Source organism: Malaclemys terrapin, chromosome 2 (genome assembly GCF_027887155.1).
Source record: "Malaclemys terrapin pileata isolate rMalTer1 chromosome 2, rMalTer1.hap1, whole genome shotgun sequence".
NCBI lineage: Eukaryota > Metazoa > Chordata > Testudines > Emydidae > Malaclemys > Malaclemys terrapin.
In genome coordinates this window covers 111698869-111721391 of record NC_071506.1, presented here as the reverse complement: position 1 = coordinate 111721391, position 22523 = coordinate 111698869, and the positions used below count along the sequence as shown (strand labels likewise).

At 43.3% G+C, this 22523-nt stretch overlaps 1 protein-coding gene across 2 annotated transcripts in view; it reads right to left on the bottom strand.

Annotated features, from left to right (window-relative positions):
- Window positions 1-919: 919 nt before the first annotated feature.
- GFOD1 (glucose-fructose oxidoreductase domain containing 1) overlaps window positions 920-22523 on the bottom strand; it is a 120846-nt gene continuing 99242 nt past the window's right edge. For both annotated transcript variants that reach the window (XM_054018149.1, XM_054018150.1), the window contains one exon: window positions 920-8709. In XM_054018149.1, the coding sequence (XP_053874124.1) occupies window positions 7790-8709 (920 nt within the window). In that variant the 3' untranslated portion in view covers window positions 920-7789. The remainder of the gene's footprint in view (window positions 8710-22523) is intronic.

The following is a 22523-nucleotide window of genomic DNA, read 5'->3' as shown; positions in this document are numbered from 1 at the left end:
GATGATTAAGGTTAAGGGATTAGAAAACATGACTTACAGAGACAGACCCAAGGAGCTCAATCTATTTATCTTAACAAAGAGAAGTTTAAGGAGTGAATTGATCACAGTCAATAAATACCTACATGGGGAACAGAACATTGATAATGAGCTCTTCAGTCTAGCAGAGAAAGGAATAAGACGATCCAGTGCTGGAAGTTGAAGCTAGACCAGTTCAGACTGGAAGAAGGTGTACATTTTTAACAGTGAGGATAATTAAACATTGGAACAATTTACCAAGAATTGTGGTGGATTCTCCATCACTAGCAATTTTTAAATCGAGATTGGATTTTTTTTTTTTAAAAGATCTGCTCTAGGAATCATTTTGGGGAAGTTCTATGGTTTGTGTTATACAGGTCAGACTAGATGATCACAGTGGTCCCTTCTGGTCTTGGAATCTATGAAGAATACCCTACTCCTTTAAGAGAAAAACACAATGGGTCTTGTAAAGTTACAAATTCCTCACTTCTTGCTGAACACTAGTACCTTGCAAATGTGATTCTTTCCTGTGTCACAGAGAGAAGGGGGGGAGGGACACACCCATTTTCTGGCAGACCCTGTACACCCAGACATGGGATAGGACTACTAGGGTGTTTAAATTGCTACCCTGTCCTAAAGTGTCTTTCTGCAAACACAAGAACATTTCTCCAGGTTAAATCATTCCAGAAGGAGTCAGTTCAAAAACTTGCTACAAAATTAAATCTTCTAATATCTACTGCTCCCTTCCCTAACCCCACAATCACCTCATGCTGCTGCAAGCACAAATCTTGTATATTTTGCTCAGACGTGCTGAACTTAATCACACCAGAAGACAGAAATAACTGATGCTGTTTCACTGAACAAAACACAAGAGGACAAGAAAAAAAGAGGCTGACAGCTGGAATCATCTCCTTTTATGTCTTTATTTGCCATTCAGGATCCTTTTATTCCATCAATGCAAATATGCAGAACAGCCAGAAACCATGTTTTAAGCAGCACATACCATTTGGCTGAGTATAACTAACTACATTCCCCAAGCAATATAAAATGAACAATGCACATCACCTTCCAGGAGAAGAGACAGATATTGTGGCAACTGAGAAACACAGTTGGCAGCTTCCTTACAAAGTAGTTTGGCTGTTAAAATGCTAGAACCGTCACTGTCCATTTCTTTAAAAAAAAAAAAGTCCTACTAGAATTTAAACACTATTTTTTTGCTATCTACATTATATATAAAATATAGACTCTGTTTACTTTATAACACTTATTTTTTCTTGATAAATAGCTCTTTAAAATATCTACTGTACATATGTCCATGCACTGACATTTATATATATATATATATATATATATATATATACATACACACACTTTGCATTTATGTTTGAAAAACACAATAAATATATGTAATATTGATATAGCAACAAACTGAAGATACTTTTGCTTTTAAGATTAAAAAAAAAAAACCCAACCAGACAGTACAAAGAGAAGCAATGGGCACCATTCATGAACCAGGCATAGCAGGGAGCTACTGTCTGTCCTAGCTGGGCCATGGGAATTTAATTTATTTGAATTTAGTGGATTTTTACTAAAGCAATTTTTTGCTTTGGGATTAGCTTCAAATCAGCAATTAACCACCTGACCTACCCTGTGTTACATAGAGTGAGAGCAAACCTGATGAGGAAGCAAAAGATGCCTTTCTCAACAGATACCTGTCTTGATGACCTGCAATGGGATGAGAAAGAAAGTCCATACCAGCGGGCTTGATTGATGGTTAAAAAGAAAGAAGGCTGTGGGAAGGACTGTAAAACCATATACCATATGGTAAATGTGTTAATCCTTATTTTAGTTCTTCTAAAGATGATAGCTAGCACTGCAACACCAGAAGTGGAGAACCTTGATTATCTACAGCCAAGTCCATGTAATCAACCAGAGTTCCTATATAGAACAATGGCAATATATGAATGAAACACACTGGGCCAAATTCAGACTCTGACAATACAAATCTATAGAATTGCACCTGTTTATATCAGGACTGAATCTGGCCCAGTTAAAACTAATTCAGTGCTGATCTGGCCATGATGACAACTTTGATTTAGAGGCAACATCCTCTCCAAAAGAAGAGACAATTCAGGTTCCTTGTTAGCACAATCCTGGTCATTCTGTGTTTCAAATGCTTGGCATCAGAGCAGCAGCAAGAAAGAGACAGTTGTTCAGGTATGGGTGGGTTCATGAATGCTGCCTTATGTACAGTCCTATCTATTTAAAATTCCTCCTTTCATGCACGAAGGAAGTGGGGATTTGGGGGTGGGTGGTTTTGGACGTCATTGTTATTTAATGGAATCTACCTTGTAGGTTAAGAAATCCACAGCAAGGAGAGAATTTTAAGTGAACAGGACTAAAGATTATTCATTCATTCTTCATCTGCGAAATGTACAGATTTTGCTTCCAATTTTAACAAGTACAACACCAACAGAACCTTCTATCCTGCATAAGCCTGCCATCTCACAGCTAGTCCTTAATACCCAAAAGCCATCTTTAGAGGTCAAACAGTTCAGTGTTGAACTTTTCAGCTATTTAAGGGCATATCACTTGCCCATCAAGGAGGTAAGAGTGTTAAGCCAATGCATTAAATAGCTGCACAAAGCCCAAGGTCTGCTAGATGCTTTTAAACTCTTGTAGGTACAAAATGAACAGATTACACTCAGTGTATTATACTTACAACAACATCTAGAAGTCCAGGGCTAAAAACTTCCAGTGACAAGCATTGCTGTCAGCAGTCATTTATGGATCTCTGCAAAGATGCAATGGAGATGCTAAGTTTGTCTTTTGTTGTGAAATAAAATTAGCTAAGAATAATGTTAATTTTTGAGCAGAGCAGTCATTTTTAGTTGGTTTTTGCTATAGTTGCAAGGACATAAAAATAAACAGGATAATGCCAGAATTGAATAGTTTACGTGCCAGGACAATGTGGAGCAGAGATAGGGATACCCCTTCTCTTCTGTGGTCACTGTAATTCAAAAGCTATTGAAGAGATGAGAAAAGAAAAAAAAAATCAGTACAAAGTGGAGAGTGCCTTTGATTGCTTAGCTAGCTAGACAGGAATTTCTCATGCTTTCAGCCAAAGGTTAAGATGAGTTTTGCAGAAACTCATACTGAGTCTGAGCTTGTCTGTGCATGCATTGACTCTATGCCATAGAGGGATCCCGGGTAAGAACGTATTATCTATACATAGATATTTTCTAACTATATAAGTTGAATGCTACTAATCTAGCCATGTGCAGGATATGAGATATGGGAAAGCCCAAAGCTTGAGATTGCTAATATTGTTTAGGGCTTAACTGAGCCCTGCATTGGGGCACAGCTCCAGAGGGAGTTCTGGGAGGAATTTTGCCCTTAGGAAAACATGACTCCTTCCTAAGCTCCCTGACACACAGGCAGAGTGCACCTATTGTTACACCCGTCCAGGGGTTACACTATACTTCACTTGCATGGCCAGCTTATTCTGCTGGCTAGTGTATACAGGGCCATGGACCCACGTTCTCACCCACTTGGGGTATCTTGAAACTTATGGGGCACATGGAAGGACTGCAATTGTGCCTTGCTGCTACACAGGGATCTGAGGAGGGGCTGCACTCCATTTACCTCCTTGTTCACTTGGAGCCCAATCCAACTCCACATGGAGTCAATGGGAATCTTTCTACTGAATTTACTGCCAGGCATAACCTGCCTCTTAATGAGCATTGCTTTGGCTCTCTGCCTCTTTGGCGGCAGATCACAATTTTTAATATCACAGGTACACAAGTAACGAATGGCAAAGGAAAGAGCCTCTCCAACAGCAGCCCTAGAAAACAAGATTATTTTTGATTTAGCAAGTGCACAAGGTTACTTCTAGGCTACTGTACATTAAATAGTAGCCTGGATTTGAATAACTGGGTCTGAACCAATTCTAGCAGGAGCTCAAATCTTGTGGCACTAGAGCAGAGGTAGGCAAACTACGGCCCGCGACCATCCTGCTCGGCCCCTGAGCTCCTGGCCTGGGAGGCTAGCCCCTAGCCCCTCCCCTGCTGTCACCCCTCCCCCGCAGCCTCAGCATGCCACGCCGCCAGCGCTCTGGCCCGCTGCTCCTACCGGGCAGCGCAGCGGCATGGCTGGCTCCAGCATGGTAAGGGGGTGAGGAGCGGGAGGTCCCAGGGGGCAGTCAGAGGACTGGGAGCAGTTGGATGGGGCAGAGGTTCTGGGGGTAAGGGAGGCGGTCACTGGACGGGGAAGGGGGGTGGGGGTTGGCTAGTCATGGGAGTCCCAGGGGGCCTGTCAGGGGGCGGGGGTGTGGATAAGGGTCGAGGCAGTCGGTCTTGGGAGGGGGCGGTCAGGGGACAAGGAGCATGGGGGGTTGGATGGGTCGGGGTTCTGAGGGGGGCAGTCAGGGGGCGGGAAGTGGGAGTGGGCGGATAGGGGGCGGGGGCCAGGCTGTTTGGGGCGGCACAGCCTTCCCTACCCGGCCCACCATACAGTTTTGCAACCCCGATGTGGGCCTCAGGCCAAAAAGTTTGCCCACCCCTGCACTAGAGAAAGAGTAGCATTAAAACTGCTATTCCAAATATATTGGTACAGTACCAGGGATTCTTTTAAATTAAATACTGTAAACCTTTTTTAACCATTGGCCAAATTCTTAAATGTGATGTGAACTCCAGGGGTCAGATGCAGCATTCTGCTCAATGTACTTCAAACTGTCCCAAAAATAATGAGGGTTTGATAGTGCAAATCTAAATAGCCCTAGTATAGAGTAAGTCATGATTTTATTGGAATATTAAGACACATTCTACAAATAAACTAGTCACTTGTTCCTTTAATTCAGATGGCAGCTTAATATATTTACATCTGATGCTACCAAAACCTTGCCCAGATAGCAGTATTTCATCTCACCTTACATCCTGGAAAGTACAAAAACTTCATTCAATCCTGACTGCAAGCAGTCACCAGTTGCACTCCAGTTAGAGTTAAACTCTGCAAATTGCAGTATCCGAACCAATAAGGCTAAGGAGAGGAAGGGTGATGCACACCACCTGAAAGCTTTCAGCTCAGGGCCAGAAAAACTGAATTCAGTAGGACTCCGTGTTCTGCCTGCATGGAGCTCACTGCAGGAACAAGGCCCAGGATTCCAGCACTTATGCTTTCAGCCAGAACCATAAAAACTGCAGAGAGGCACAAACGTTAAAAATATAGATGGCAAAGATATTAAATTTTGTGCAGCACCTGGCACAATGGGGTCCTGGTCCATGACTAGAGCTCTGTAACCCTACCACAATGCAAATAATAAATGAAGAGAAACTAAAAAATATTTTGGTTCAGATTTAATTCAGGTTTTGGACAGTTTGGAATGGTGTTTTTTGTTCTGCTTTTTTTAATCAGACTTGGTTTATCATACCTAGCTCCCTGTCATTGATTTTTCTGTCCCTTAGTCATCCACTTTATCCTACATCCATGACTCTACCTTTGTCCTCAGTAAGGAGATTACACCATACTGCATTAAAAAAAAAAAATCAATATATGTCTCTTGACCCTCTCTGATTAACATCATTCTTTTGCTAAGAAAGATTTAGTTTTTGATCTGACTGTCCCTCTGGTGGGGTTGTGTGTGGGTGTGTGTGTGATAGCAGGTTTATTTAAATAAAGGAATAGTGTTGTATGCAACGACGATTGTAATCTTGGCTATTTCCTATTTGCTTAATTACTTCATTGACAATTATTTTCCAAGGAATAATTTTAAACAACTGGAAAAAAAAATAGAAACTTGAGACCCTGGCAGGAGAAGCCCTGCATCCTTGCCCAAGGCTCTAGCAGAAGCAGTAAACAACAGATACAATTGCTAGAGCTGGTCAAACAGTAATCATCCAATAGACTGATTCATTTCACAATATTATTTAAACAAACTGTATGACCTTTTTCCTCCATTATTCACGCTATTTATAGATCTCAGTAAAAAAAGTCATGAAAGTTCACAAATATCTAGGATTTTACATATTTTTTCTAATAAAATTTGTACTTAGCATTGCTCTCCCAGTTCAGTAAATGCAGCACTAAAGCCTAGACCATAGCAGTCAAGAGACCAAGGTAATAAGGTAGGGGTCAGTAGCAGGATTCCTAAGGGAGCTCTAAGCACCCCTACAGATGACTCAGCTGTAAACATTTTTTTTTATGTAAAGAATCATAATTTTTGTAATCTAAACAATTAATTAGTATACTGACCTGGTGTCCCTGAGAAAAAGGTTCAAAATTTCTCTCCCAATCCTTATAGCATAAATCTTCTAAGAGGTTTCCCTCCGCCCCCCACAATCAGATTAACCAAAACAAGTCGTTTTGCTATAGTTTAAGACAAATGTAATTTTGCTTTGTATTCTTTTGGGGATTACATTTTGTTGTGTTATTTTCCATAGCTGCAGCCCCGATGCTGCAAACTCGTGAACACGTGAGTAGCTTAATGCACAAGAGGAGTCCCACAGAGCTCACCAGGACAATTCACAAGCATCCGCATAAAATGTTTGCAAGAGCAGGGCCTAAGACATTAAAGACAAAGAGGATAAGTAAACCAGAGACCATTTGTCAGTTCCTGCATTGATGACAAAGGGAACAGTCAGCACAGTACCTGTGGCTGTTGACTTTAGGCAGGTAAGGAGGTTTTTGCTTTTTTCCCTGCAAATCTTTAAGAATTTTTCTCATTCTTTGTGGTTTATCATTCAGACCTTCCATTTTCAGGAGCTGAAAGCTTCTGGGCTGAGCAACGTGGAACTTGGTGGCTGGTGCAGATTTTTTCGTTTAGGTTGAGGTTCACATACATTTAAAAACACAAAAACGCAAAACATAGCTTTCGGGTAGAAGCCCACTTAGTTTTGTATATTCTTTGCCATAATTCGAGCCCGGTTCACTCAGAACTCAATCCCAGGCTCACAGGAAGTGTGTAAACCTGGCCCAAGTTTTGGCTGTGTAACAAACCCCAAATCAGAGAGTGTCACATGGCCTGGATTTTGCTGATGAACGTTTTGCACAAGCCTTCTTTATGAGCACATCTGTAGAGCTAACATTGAAACTTAACATGAGCTTGTAGAATGCTTTCCCAATCCCCCACAGTTATATGAGCTGCTGTTGGAGACGGACTTGTTTACAAAAGCCACAATGTTCCCTACTTAATTGTGTTAAAAAAAAATAAAATAAAAAAAAACCCTCAGAATAAACTATGAAAATTGAGCTGCCAAGTTTGTCCAGGTCACATGACACTTGGTCACACCAAGTCTTCTTATTCTAAGAACTCGTTAGTAATGTAGTAGTACAGTGTGGTGTTGTCAGCTGGCATGGTAGGAACTCTTCACGTCAGATGCCACAGGAGACTCTCTGACATGACAGAGCCTTCACAGCCCTCTGGCAGGACAGGTAAGTCAAAAAGGACCTTCCTGAACTTTCACAGTAAACACAACTGGATCAGCTAAGCACTTCCATGCAGGAGACTGATTCCATGATATCTCGCTATCCAGACAGTTAATACTGCTGCTAAACAGTTAACACGAGTTATTTAGGTCAGCCCTTAAACAATTCTCATTTCCAGCTGTCTAGCTTAGGCATTTCTAATGCTCCCATCACCGTAGTATAGAGGCACCAACTAGTTTAGTTGGTTTAAACACCAAATTTGTCAAACTTTTATATGTCCAAATCCTTATGCTGTCTGAATTATTCTTTAAGAGCTGTGTTGTTTCAATTCCTTTCTAAGAGCTGAGTGAAGCTAGCAGTACAGAGACATTCTGCTCCTACGCATGGCTTCACTGATCAGGTATGCAGGGCTCAGCTCAGGCTCTTCTGTCATGATTGCAATGTTCTGCCATTCCCCTAGTTGATTTGACTTTTTAATGGTGTCCACTACGCACAAGGCATACAGGCAGTCATCGAAAGTCGCAGCCATGGTGAGGGGCCTCCCATCCCAGGTTCTCCTGTCATCCTGGTCCTCAAACGCTTGCCGGATGGCCTGTACCATCTTAATAGTGCCCTGAAGGTATGGGGATGGGATATCACTGAATGCTTTCTCAGGCAGTAAGGAGTTGCTGACTGGCATAGAGTCCTTTAGAAGGAGCTCTCTTTGAGGAGAGCTGTTGCTCTGCCCATACAGATCAGTGCCTATTACAATCAGTCGACCAGTTGAACCTACCATAATAATATCCTGTTTGAATTCCCCGGGGACATTGAAGTTAAGGGTCACAGTGCAGCACACCCCTCCTTCCAGAACCATTTGAAACGTGCAAAAGTCATCACTGGTGATCTGACGTATTCCCTTGATGTGGTCTGTCTGTTTCACAAAGGTCTTGAGCAGCCCATGCACTTTCACAGCCTTCTGGCTGGTGAGGAAGGTCAAGAGGTCGATGATATAGGTACCGACCGAGTGCAAACCCCCGCCCCCCATCAGGTCATCACAGCTCCAGTTGTACTTCTTGCCCAGCAGACTTCCGCTGTGCACCTGCACCTCACACACCAGCAGCTCCCCCACATAGCCCTCCTGAATCAGCTGCTTCATTTTCACAAAGGCAGGCAGGAAGCGGAGAACGTTCCCCATGATGCTCATGAGCTTGGGGTAATAATGTGCCGCAGACATCATCCTGAAGGCATCCAGGGGAGTTGCTGTTCGGTCACAGATAACATTTTTTCCAATGCCTGCAAAACAGTAAAAAAAACAAACAAACAAACAAACAAAAACAGAGTGAGCGAGCTCAGGACATTTTAATGGGCAAATATTGATCAAGACCAACAAGAGACATATTGGAAAGAAGACAACATTTTGTGAACCAGTGGTACCATATGCACAAAAATCCCGCAGTGTATTCATAAGATGTGTCAACTGACTGAGTACTGCAATGAAAACGAACCCCTTCCTGTTTTCAAAATTCATTCACGCCAAAAAGTGGGTACGAAAGTGAGAAGTTAATCCTAGCCTTCCCTCATTCTTACTTGCAGAAGCGCATGGTAGAGGAGATCTTATGCCCATAGTAGCCCACACTAGGACACTGAAAATCCTGGGATTTTCTTCTGAGGGGACTCATTTCTCCATCCCTACCCTTTCTGTTTGATGGATTTTGTAGGGGAGGGAAGTGTATTGGATTGATTATTTTGGGTGGGGGAGCGGGAAATAGTATTTTACCCAAAAGAACATCACGTATCATTCTGGCTGAGGTGCAAAATATTTGAGGGAGCCCCTTGTCAAGATGTTAGTAACATATCTAGGATGTCAAAGAAGACCTGTGATGTCTCAAAAGAGGTCAAACATGTAAACATATAGCTGGGACGATCTGTCCTCCAACATTTCCCATATGTGCACATTGTTATATTGAACCTTTTATGAGGATTCTGTTTTAATAAGCTATCTGCATGTACTGAATGCAATTCGGGTTTTGATATCTATAGTTGTTTTATTATTGACTTCTTCTTGATGGCTTCTTTCTTCCTGTACATATACAAATGCAGTGCTGGCAAGGTAAAGTTACAGGAATAGACCTGCAATAACTGCTAGCATGCAGAAAGCAATTCAAAATGACAGCAAGGTAAATCACTTTGTACCATTCCAATTTGAGCATTAGTTACAAGTAACACCTGTTCCCAGATAAAAAAAGACTCAAATTGTTGTATATATTATGGCTGTACCTGGGCTTTTCACATGTAAAGGAGGGTGAAAAGAACTGACAGTTCTTGAAGTCTTAATTCCATTTATAATAGCACAGATGGATTTTTATGTCCGATAAGCAATGGCAGAACTCCTATCACCTATCCGGCCCTGCATTATGTCCTGCCTTCTTCTAAACAAAAGCCTGAGAGGAGGAAGGAAGGTCTTGTGGAGAAGGACTCAGGAGATGCATATTCAGTTCTTGTCTCAGACTAAATGTGTGATCTCAGGAAACCCATTTAATCTCTGTGTGACTCAGTCCCTTGTCTCTAAAACTAAATATAGTACTTCCCTCCTTCATAGGGGTGTTTTGAGGATATGTTCATAAATGTTTATCAGGTGCTCAGACGGGAGGTCATAAGGACAGACAACCCCTTGGGGTCAGACTGGGACCACTCACATAAGTAACTAACTGCTCGCACATGGGGAGGAAAAAGGGTCACAATCTGGCCTTGACAATCAATTCATATACACTTCCTATTTAGTCTTTGTCTGCTACATATTGGACCAATCAGAATTGGAGCTAGGGCTGTCACCACCGAAGAGGTAGTCAAAACTGGTAAATCATCTCCACAGGACTGAATGAACTGGATTAAACTGGACTGAATGAACTGTGTCCCCCCCGGCCCCTTTTATATGGTCACTGACAAATAGGCCTTGTTCACACTGGTGACAGCATGTAACTTACACGTAGCCACACATTACAGTGAAAAGCAGGCTGTGTCCTCACTGCAGTGTGTAGCTACACGCATCAGTTAAAGGTTCTGGCAGTGGGGAGGCCAGAGCCTTTCCCCACTGCTGGAGTCTTTCTCCACGGCAGGGAAAGGCTCTGGCAGCAGGACACTATGCTGCTAAAAATACCACTGTAAACGTGGGAGGTACTGCTTGGGTGAGTAGAGAGCCATGTAAGGTGCATACCCTAGGGTTCTGGTGTATCTTCACTCTATTCACCTAAGCAGTGCCTCGCCACCTGCACTGCTATTTATACCCATGCTAGGGGGAGCGTGGAATATATGTACTCGACATCCTGCTGTACGTGTAGACATAACTATAGACACATATAATCTTTTTCTAATTGTATTATATTCTACTGGATTCCCTTTCAAACAGTCATGGTTTTCTTTTCTACATTTCCTTTCTCATCTTTACAGATTGCCTACAGACTGGTGTCTAAGCTTTCTCCTTTATAGTCAGCCTTCTCCTGCTCCTGTGTAATTCCTTCAGCGATGTCACAGTGCAGGATTTGTTTGCATTCATCTTCCTGACCCATATTCCTTTAACAGGTAATATTCTGCTGTACCATTTGCTTCAGACAGCTCGGTGATTATTTCAATGAGCCATTTTCTGTTACATGGATGCTTTACAGTGGGCCCTAGTTTGGACAATTAGCCATGAACACAGAGAAAATGTCAGGTGCAATTATATCCTAGGGGATCATCATGTGATGTGAGAACATGAGACTAATAAGAAATTCTAACGATTATTCCTAGACAGACAGTATTTCACAAGGATTACATCTGCTTGCCACAGTTTTCTTTAAGTCTTTGCTGGAGGATAATAGAGGTGATCAAATGATCCCTGATACAGTCAAATCCCTCAATGAGGAATCCACAGGGGCTCAATCGTGAGCTGATCTACCCAATGAAAGAGAATCCCCTGAGTTCAGTTCCTGTTCCAGTTTGATTCTCATCCTCCTCTCCCTTCCCCCAACACATGCTACTGGTTTTTTTTCCTGTCCTCCACAGTCATTGATCACGTAAGATATGCAGCAACGTACATATATGTACATGAGAGCAAGACTGCATTGTGTTTGTAAACTCTTTGGAGCTCTGGGACAATCTTTACATGTGTGTAGAGTGCCTAGAACAACTGAGCCCTGATTGGGACCTCTTGGAGCTACCAATATACAAACAAACAAACAAACAAACAAACAACAAAATAATAAGACTGAGCGCCCTATGGGCCCTGAGACACAGGGGAATTGCCTTTAGAATCAGTGGAAGTTAGGCCCACACATGGAGGGATGAGCAGAACCAAGAGAGAGAGAAAACGAGGGGGAATCTTGCAGTTTCTTTTAGCAGCATTTTAAATCGGTTTCTTTATTAATTAAAAAAGCCTCAAATGCAAATCTTTAGAGCCATTGTTTATTTATACATATCCTAATCCACGTACTATGCTCTACTCTGGCGGGGATTTGAACAGCTTTCTGCTTTATGCCCAGATAGCTCTTATATTATCACCAGCACTGATCTTTCAGGAGGACGCTGTTCAGCATTTGATTCTATGCGCTACTAATCTCTGTCCTCTCCACAGCTGTAAATTTACAAGCAGCTACAATCGTTTTCTTGAAACAGGGAGAACATGAAAGGTTTGCACAAAACAGCGGATTTAGAACACTCTGACATGTTTGTGCAGACTGAATAAGAAACAGGGAGATCAAAATCCACCCACCTCTTCCCCCCTCCCCTCCCCGCCCCCCCGTTTCCTTCTCCAAAGAAGAAAGGAGCACCTTAGCTTTGAGCTGTGGGAATGAATCAGCTGCATGCTGACCAAAAGGCAGGATTGAAGGAGAAACTCTTCTGTAAATATTGACAGTCTCAAGAAAACATGTGTGTCTGGCTGCAAGTTCCAGAATTGGATTCTTTAGGAATGAACCTAGATACAAAATTTACCTCCTGCTGCCCAGGCCTAGGGCCAAGGTCTAGTCATGTCCACTGTTAGACAAGATACTTTTGAGAAACAGATTTAGCAAGGGAAATAACGGTCATTCTACTGGTCATTTCATCACTGCCTTAAACTGAGCTAAGCACAGCTTTTCCTACAAACATCTTTCACAAGAGCAGCTCACTGTTGCAGAGAACAAGAGCCACATTAATGACACAAAAGCTAAGAAAAACATAGCAAGCTTATTTCAGCAAAAATAGTAAGATATTTACCCACAGGGAGAGGCACAAGATTCCGATACATCTAATTTATATAAACCAATAGGTGTGTTGTGAATCTCAAAAGGCCTGGCTCTTTTGCAGGTTCTTATCCTTGTCCTGGAGTTCTTAAATAAAATAATTTGACACAAGTATTGACCATCCAGAGTGCTCAATCCCACCCCATTTCCGAGTGCTCTACTCACCCCCTATTGTTGTATTACCTTCAAAGGGGGAAAAATTCACACTTTTAATAACATAACTTAGTTTCCAGAGCTTCCATCACCATTTCTACCATCCTACCTTCAAAAGGCCTCCCCAGCTCATAGAGACTCTCTCTTTGGCTGACACTGCTCCTCAAGTCAGAAGGTGTGGCATAGCTAAAAAGGGTTACTCCATATAATGGGCCAAATTCTGCTGTCCGTGACACAGGCGTATCTCTGTCATCACTCCAGGGGTTTCACTCTGGAGTCACACCCGTGTAACTAAACTCAGAATCTGGCCCAATTGTGAACAAGGTGCTGGGTCTGAACAGTAGAAATGGGGACTTCAGTTTCAGGTTGTTTTATAAGTATTGTAGCTTCCACAATGCTCCTGTGCCTTGGCAAATTGGAGAGAGAGAGACAAGCAATGGAATCACTCCAGGATATCACATGCAGCAGTGCAGTCAAGTGTTCTGCTTGCCTTAAAAATGAGGTGGAGGGACTAGTTGGTTCAGGAGATTGGCAAAATGACACAAGAGGCTTTGGCTTCTAGGTCACTAGTTTACATTCAGATATGGCACTTGTCACTAAAAGCTGTTGGCATTTGTCAGCTTTTGAAATGAGCTGGTGGTTTTAGTCTAAGTCCAGGAGTCTACTTCACAAAACCATCACTAATATTAGCCCTACTTGGTGTCCTTGTTAGCAAGCTCAGCAGAGGCCAAAAACTGAATGAGCTATGGAGACTGTACTAATTTTGAGAGTAAAATACACCCCTGAGCAAAACCCTACACACACACACACACACACACACACACACACACACACACACACACACACAAAATACAGGGCCTACACACCACTTAGGTCCCATTCAATCCTTATTTTGAGCATGTAAGGTTTGTGCTGGCCCTCTGTACAAGGATGAATTTCACCCTAACTCCCTGGAAGCGTTTGCTCCAGGCAAAGTGGGGCATCTGCCTGTTTTGTAGACAGGATTATCTGATACCTTACACAAGCCCAAAGATTTATAACAACATTTTCAATGCTATCAACTCACATGCTTTTATCATCTATGTCATATAGATATCATTTTTAATAGTTGGTGCTTTTCTTACCCTCAACAGCTTGTGGAATCATGTGATTATATGTGAATCTCAGCTTTCATTTAAAAAAAATAAGTATCTAGCCCTCATGGTTGCAGAGAAAAGCTTGAAAACATGAACCTAAAGGCTCAAAAACCACCAGGCAGTTAGAACACAAACTTTATGTATATTTTTAAAATGTTCATGAATTTTAAGCCAATCCCATGATTTTCTGGGGACCCGACTCATGATATTTCAATGCTTGGGACTGGCATACTACATTTTATATAAGTCACACAGCATTTTGGTTTTCTGCTGTCCAGCAAGTCACTCTACCCACACACAATCCCTGTACTTGCCAGATGTCCTAAATAATTAGCAAAGAATATCAGGTTCCATGACTTGATCAATACACGACAGCCCTAACTCACTTACAGATTTTCCAATCTCATCAATTCTCAAACTCTGCAATGCCAGCTTTATTTTTCCATTTGCTCTGACTCCTTCAAATACGCTGACAGCCCCATTTTCACTGGAAACAAAATTAGATGTCCAACGTCCAGCTGGAACGAGGCTAGCCCTGGACTTGTTCAGTCCAGGATGTGAACCTACAATCAAATATTTTCTCCTCCTCCTATTCACAAGGAAATCAAAAAGGCCTTTATTTGGAGTCTGGGCATCTAATCAAAAACTGCATTTACATCACAAAGATTCATTAGTCCAGAGCCTGCACCTATCACTGTTGTTCAGGGGTTTTTCAAGATCCTGAGATTTGGTAGAATGAGTTAAATTAGTCAGCAGAAAAAAGTATATTTTTGAAGAGAAAGGGCAGATTTAGACATTTCAAGTATAGTCTGAATGTTTAAATAGGGAATGGGGTCCTCAGAGTGTAGGCTGAACTCCCCCGCCTGCGTGCCATGGTGGATAAAAATAAAATATTTTTTTAAAGTTATTTAAATCAGATTTTTAAATTTAAAATTAAATACAGTTTTCTTTTAAAAATGAACCTGTTTAAAATTAAATGTTGAATTATGACAACCTGTAATAAGATTTAAACTTACTATAATTATTAAAATCAGTTAAGTAATTAAAAAAGAGATGATGCTTTCATGAGTCCTCATCAGTTTGAATGAGCTTATTTAATTATATTCAGAATCAAAGAAAACACATCCTAAACTTTTGAAGTCAACTCAAGCTTTATAAATATGTCACAATGTTCTATACTGCATTATGTATCTATATTATGTTCAATCTTTACACTAGAGCAACTGCCAGTATTGTCATTTTTGCAAATCTAAGGAGTTTCAGTTCCTGTTGTGCAGAAAAGCTTTTGCCTTAATTACTTTTGGGTTCAGTTGAACCAGCAGGTGCAGAGAGGATATTTTCTTCATGTGGATTAGTTCATTCAAAGTTTAGACATTTATTAGGAGTTAAAGCAGGAAAGCTTGTTTTCCTCTTCCAGACTATGAATACAAACCAGGTGGGAAAGGATGAGATCTACTAATTCTAAAAACAGGGAGGAAAAGGAAGAGTCAGATTTTCAAAGGTATTTAGGTATTAAGATTCGGAGAGGCACCTAGTGGGATTTTTAAAAGCACCTCATTCCCATTGACTTCAACAGGACTTAGGCACCAAACCTGCTTAGGTACTTTTGAAAATCCCACGAGACACCTCTCTGCAATTCTAGGCACCTAAATAACTTTGTTTCTTGTCACCATGAGTCAGATTTTCAATCTGTCAATTTACTAACCACAGTTAATGCTTCCTTTGTTTAATCAATGACAGTATATTCCTGTTTATCTACAACTCTTATCCAAACCTCCACATTATCTTAATTCCCTCCTTGTCCCCCAGCATGAGACACCTGACCTCTGCAGCATGGTCTTCATACTGAAGGGTGGGATTCAGATAATGGTTCAGATAATAGAGCAGAGAATTGCTCGTGCGGCAGCACAGGGAGCCCTCAGCCCTACTGTCAGGGAAATGAGTAAGCAAAGCAGAGCAGAACTGGCAGTGACACCTGATCCCTGCATGCACAAGGTGCAGGGAAGGTGTTGTCCTGGCAGGGCAGAGCAGAGTCCTGGCTTGGGATCTCTGCTTTGACCCACCAGGACTACAGTTTCCCCCCACCCCGATCCTGCAGAAAGCAGGTGTCACCAGCCCGGCAGCAACCAGGTTGCCCTCTGTAGCCCTGCTGTTACAGGAATGAGCAGGGCAGAGCAGAGAGATCCCTGGCCAAGACTGCAAGGAGGAGTAGCAGCCCCAGACCGCAGGGAAGACCACCCTGCTGCTGATTAGCTCCTGCCCTCTTGATTAACCAGACTCCCAGTTATCCAAATTAAATCTGTTTCCTCCGTGCTGTTCAGATAATTGGGAACATGGTGTAGTTTTAAATGAAAAACATGTTTTGATAAAACTTTTTTTCCTTATGTGGCCAGAATATTTAAGGTTGTTTTATTTAATTAATAAAAACTATTCTAAAATGATGTGTTTGTGCATTTTTAATTGAATTCCAATTTCCATCAAATGCAGCTGGAAACAAATCAGGAGTAAATAAAAGTCATCCTAATAAGGAAATGCATCATTCTCCATTTTCTAATATAATAAAAAATGTAAAACTGAAGAATATGAATAAATGTATGTTAAACAATATAATTTCTTAAATAAATATGCATAGATATCGTGTATCCTCCTGATTAGCCCAAAGAATATTGTCTAAAAGGGTAGGCAACTAATTGACTATACTTGCAGTTCAATATTAAGAATGTTCAAGAGACCAAATAACCCAGCTCAGCCAAATTTTTTTGTCTAAAGGCAAAGTAACGTGGTATAGAAAAGAAAAAAAGAAAGTACATCACCAATCCTTCCCAGGAAGCGAATTCTCACAGCATGTTCAGTTTAACTTACATAGAATGCCCCCTTAAACTAGCCATCTTTTATAGGATGGCTATTTATAAGTTACACAGGATTGGCTACAGGTGTTGTCTTTGGTGTACAGATACCCATTGATCTGGAGTAAGTATCTGGTCTCTTGGGACTGGAACAACCTAAATACGGTGCGATTTTTGGAGTAATCATTTATCACTAAGTCAGAGGTGAAAGTAAGCTGGTATGGTACAGTACGGAGTACTGGCAAAAGCTGGTACACAGCCAACCGTACCTGCAGGGGGCAGCTTCCCCAGGCCGGCAATTTAAAAGGGCCCTGGGATCCCGGCAGCGGCCGGAGCCCCTGTCCCTTTAAATCACCACCAGAGCCCCACTGCCAGAGCCCTGGGGTAGTGGTGGCCATTTAAAGGGCCCGGGGATTTAAAGGCCCCACAGCTTCCGCCTGAGCGCCCCCCGGCCCTTGCTCAGGACCCTGGCCCTGCATACTGGTAAGTCCCTTAAGTTACTTTTACCCCTGTACTAAGTCCAGCTTGCTTAGATAGCAAGATAGACTAGAGACTGTGACTCCACAGTAAGACTATTATAGTGATCCAGGAGTTCACATTTGTCACTGGCTAATTATAGTACACACCACCAGTTTGGGTTGTCTACCTTGTTTTCTGACTATCTGCCCTGAGGTAGGCACTCTCAGTCGTGAGCCATTCCAGAGTGACAACATGTACGAGGTTGAAAGACCGCGACAGGTAATTCAAGACTGACATCTCAGAAATCATACGCAATTACAGAACTTGAAGGCACTAGCTCATACTGTCATTCTAATTTATTTAAAATTTTGATCACAAGGATAGCTCTGGAAAATAGATATTCTCATTGGTCTCTCAGGGGCACCATAATCATACAGTCATATCTCCGCATACTTCAGGCATCACAAGGTATACATCTTTGGCACCATAAATCAAGATTTTCCAGTCATGTCTTAAACCCAGGCAACAGACAGCAGGCAAGATTCCCATCTCAGGCCTTGGCTACACTTGGGACTTCACAGCACTGCCGCGGCAGCGCTGTGAAGCGCGAGTGTAGTCGCGCCGCCAGCGCTGCGAGAGAGCTCTTACAGCGCTGTATGTACGCCACCTCTCCGAGGGGAGTAGCTTGCAGCGCTGCGAGCGAGCATGCAGCGCTGCAGGCTCTGATTACACTGGTGCTTTACAGCGCTGCACTCGCTGCGCTCGGGGGGGGGGGGGGGCGTTTTCACACCCCTGAGCGCAGCAAGTTGCAGCGCTGTACAGCGCCAGTGTAGCCAAGGCCTCAGTTACACCTGTGCAAACTCACTGACTTCAATGCCATTGCTCCAAGGGGCTGCACTGATGATTGAGAGGCTATCTTAGCTCATTAGCCTTTAGCTACAGAAAATCTTGCCACACAGTGTCAGTGTTTCCAAACATTACTGTCACACGGGCAAGTGCTTCTGTTATTTAGCTAACTCATCACTACACTACTGTAAGGATTAGAGCAGGGATCTCAAACTGAAATGACCACGAGGGCCACATGAGGACTAGTACATTGGCCCGAGGGCCGCATTTACTGACACCTCCCCCCCGCTGCCCTCGGCCCCGCCCCCACTCCACCCCTTCCATGAGGCCCCGCCCCTGCCCCGCCTCTTCCCACCCCTTCCCTGACCCCATTCCAACCCCTTCCCTGAAATCCCCACCCCAACTCTGCCCCCTCCCTGCCCCCAGGGGTGTGGCAGGGGCTCAGGGCAGGGAGTTGGGGTGTGGGGTGCAGGAGGGGTGCGGCAGGGGGTCTGGGTGCGGCAGGAGGCTCAGGGTAGGGGGTTCGGCTGCAGGAGGGATTCAGGGGGTAGGCTCCGGCCCGACGCGCACCGGGGGCGGTGCCTGAAGCAACAGCCACACAACCCCTGCGCCCCTCCTTCCTCAGGTTCCGTCCGCTTCCCGGAGCGGCGCGGGGGCAGGGCAGGCAGGCAGGTAAACGCTGGGGGAGGGCCGGGGGGCCACGAGGAGCTCGCAGGCCACAGAAAATAACCCCACGGGCCGCATGCAGCCCCCGGGCCACGTGTTTGAGACCCCAGGATTAGAGAGATACTGTATACTAATAGCATTGTTACACCATATGCTATCTACTTAGGCCTCAGGAGAAACACCCCCCACCCCAGCACCTTAGCCAGGATTGCTCAAAGAAGAGCCAAGGCCCTCAATCTTCTTTTCCACGTCTAGTCCATGGGGGTATGCAATTAAACCAGGCAGGGCTAAGTAGCTGGTGGCCAAGGAAGTCCCCCAGAAGCTCAGCCCGCGAGAGCAGAGACAAGCAGCAGCAACAGGTATTATGGTATCATTGGGGAAAGGGAGGAACTGTGACGCAGGTGGCATTGCCATCCCCCAGCACCCCTGAATCCAGAACTGCCAAGGGAAATGCCCCACTCTGGGGGCATCAGGACCCATGCAACCCTTTTCTTCCCCAGCCGTACAAGCTCAAAGACGAAAAACTTCTGGGAGGACCCATCCAGAATTTCAGCTGGCAGGAACAGACAAGCAGCTGCCGCAAGGACCTACGGATGCTGCTGATGTCACCGGTGCACAAGTTTGGTATAGCTCTGACTGTGGGCTCACTGGCTGTTTGCTCCAGCTCCCCCCCTCACAGTCTCTTCTCTTTAGCCTCACTGCACCTGCCCTCCACACTGCCTTTCTTCCCTCCTTTTTCCTGTCCTCCTTGCTCTCCCTCCTCTCAGTGGCCCTCCCCCCTCCTTTCTCTCTCTGTTTAGCCAATCCCCTCCCAACAAAATCCTACCCAAAGCATTACAAAGAAACCCAACAAAAGGTCATGGTACTAACATGCCGTTTGCAACCATCCCTCTGCTTGTATATTACATCCCTTCCCCCCAGCTCTCACCTGGCTTGCACTGTAAGCTCTTTGGGGTAGGGACTGTCTATTAGTCTGTGTTTTACAGTGCTCAGCCCACTGGGGCCCTGATTTCGGGTGGAGTCTCTAGGCACTATTATAATACGAATAATAAATAACAACAGCTGGGGACAGAGCTGACAGGAGTAAAGGATGAGCCTGTAACAAGCACATTGCAGCACTTTTATGCAAGATTAGTTGTAAAAACAAAATAAAACCTTCAATTACTTCATGTTTGTCATGTCAGGGGAGTTGGAGTTGCCTGCCATAAGCAAAGGGTTAATGAGCTATGGAAAGATGGTGGTGGTGAATTAAAGCTTTCAAGGGAGTGTTTTGCTACCAGGACTAAAACATTCCACTGCTCTGTTACACTAAACCTTTTACCCAAGCAACTCCCTTTGCGTGTTATTGCCCTTCATAAGTATGTCCTAGAATTATACAGTCTTGAGAGAACTATTAGTGCCGCTCATTGTCCCATTGACTTCAGAGGGACCAGAATTTGGCCCTTTGTGTAAAAGTGCTCACTATCCGTGAAATCTGGCTGTTGCAAAATGACATGCAGATATCAACTAGTTTGGAGACCACAGGTATTTCAACACTCACATGGGGCAGCTGATAATTTAAATATAAAAAACAAAAACAGTTTGGTGGTGATAAAAATAATGATGGAGGAGCAAGCGATGACTTGCAAGAGAGAAAGAAGGATTTTTCCTATTCAAAGACTTGGCCGGCAAAGACCAGGAGAGAGAATCAAAGCTCAAAATGGGGTGAGAGAGCAAGAGTGAGTGAGTGAGTGTGTTTTTTTTCTTTCAGGCTTGAGAACTAGAATACTGAGCTAGCTTATTCAGTGCGGCCAGCATTTTTAGATGATGCATGAATCACTTATTGAATTCTGATGCAAAGCTTTTGAATTGATCTAAATCTATATAATATGAACGTTTCCAGCACTAGCAATGGAATAGTTCTGTAGGAGACGGAAATGAAGAACACACTTTGAGATGTCTTGTGGAGGAGCGTGCCGTTGAAAAACAAAACTTATTGCTCAAGGGCTGAAGAAATCCTTGTATGTATAATAAGAAGCCCTGACTAAAATATATAGTATATGATACTCTAACCATACTCCATAAATAAAATTCCTGACAAGAGAATAAATTTGGCAGAGATATACATAGCAAGGGTGGCATTAATCATGGCTGTACCACTGGCTAATATAATTTTTATTAAGGCCAGCATAATTTACAGAAGTAAATTGACTCTTTTTCCCTGGTCTGAATATTATAAAAAACAAATGAACATAAATACTTTTTAGTTTAAAGCCAATTGAGAGAAGATATACTTCACAAATATCGGAAAAAACAATGGATTGAATAAAATGCCCATGTGTCAGAACAGTTTATATAGTATCACCAAGACCAAGATTTCAGTTCATGAATCCCTGCTTGGGCCAGATTCACCACTGTGTGACTCCAGTTTTATGCTGGTTGAACTCCACTGATTTCACTGGAGTTACACTGACATAAAGTTAGAGTAACGCAATGGTGAATCGGGCCCTGAGTCTCTGAGGATCAGTAGTCTAAAGTGGTTTCAGAGAAGTCTCACGTCAATCACTGCCCAACAGTGGAATTAATTAGCTTGTAACAATTTTTTAGGTCTCAAGCAGCTTGTTTAGATATGTGTATAAAGCATCCTACCACCAACCAGTTTGCCCCAGAGTTATGTTTTAAAAAAACAACAACCCAACAACCCAGAGTCTGTGTCTCGGTGACCAAGGCTTGACTATTATGGAACCTCAAGTTATCCCATAGTTCAGTTCAACCTTTCCAGACTACTGTACCCCCTTTGGAGTCTGAAGCCCAAGCCCCACCTCCTGGGGCTCAAATGCAAGCCCGCCGCCGTCCAGAGCTTCACAGGGCCCCCTGTGGCATGGAGCTCTGGACTACTGCTCTGCTTGCCACCCACTAACACCAGCCCTGCACTTACAACCCCCCCCTAAACCCGTCCCAGGACCCCTCTGGGGGTCGTGACCCCGAGGTTGAAAAACACTGATCTAGATGACAGCTTTCAGAGTGGTAGCCGTGTTAGTCTGTATCAGCAAAAACAATGAGGAGTCACTCAATAACAGACTTAGAAGTGGCAATTCTTCAACAACAAAATTTCAAAAACAGACTCCAACAAGAAACTGCAGAACTGGAATTAATTTGCAAATTGGACACCATCAAATTAGGCCTGAATAAAGACTGGGAGTGGATGGGTCATAAAGACGTGGGATGTAGCCCACGAAAGCTTATGCTCAAATAAATTTGTTAGTCTCTAAGGTGCCACAAGTACTCCTGTTCTTTTTGCGGATACAGACTAACACGGCTGCTACTCTGAAACCTGTCATGATTCTTGTCAACTGTTTGAAATGAGCCACCTTGATTACATTGGCCTCATTAGTATTCACCCCTTCTTGTCAACTGTTGAGAATAGCCCACTTCCACCTTAAATTGAATTGGCTCGTTAGCACTGACCCTCCCACACACTTGGTAAGGCAACTCCCATCTTTTCATGTGCTGTGTAGTTATACCTGCCTCTGTATTTTCACTACATGCATCTGATGAAGTGGGTTTTAGCCCACGACAGTTTATGCCCAAATAAATTTGTTAGTCTCCAAGGTGCCACAAGGACTCCTCATTGTTTTTGCTGATCTAGAGGAGTTGACATACCCCCTGGAAGACGTCTGCATACACCCAGGGGCACGCATATCCCCAGTTGAGAACCACTGCAATAGTTCATTCTGAATGTTACATAAATGATGAAAACATAC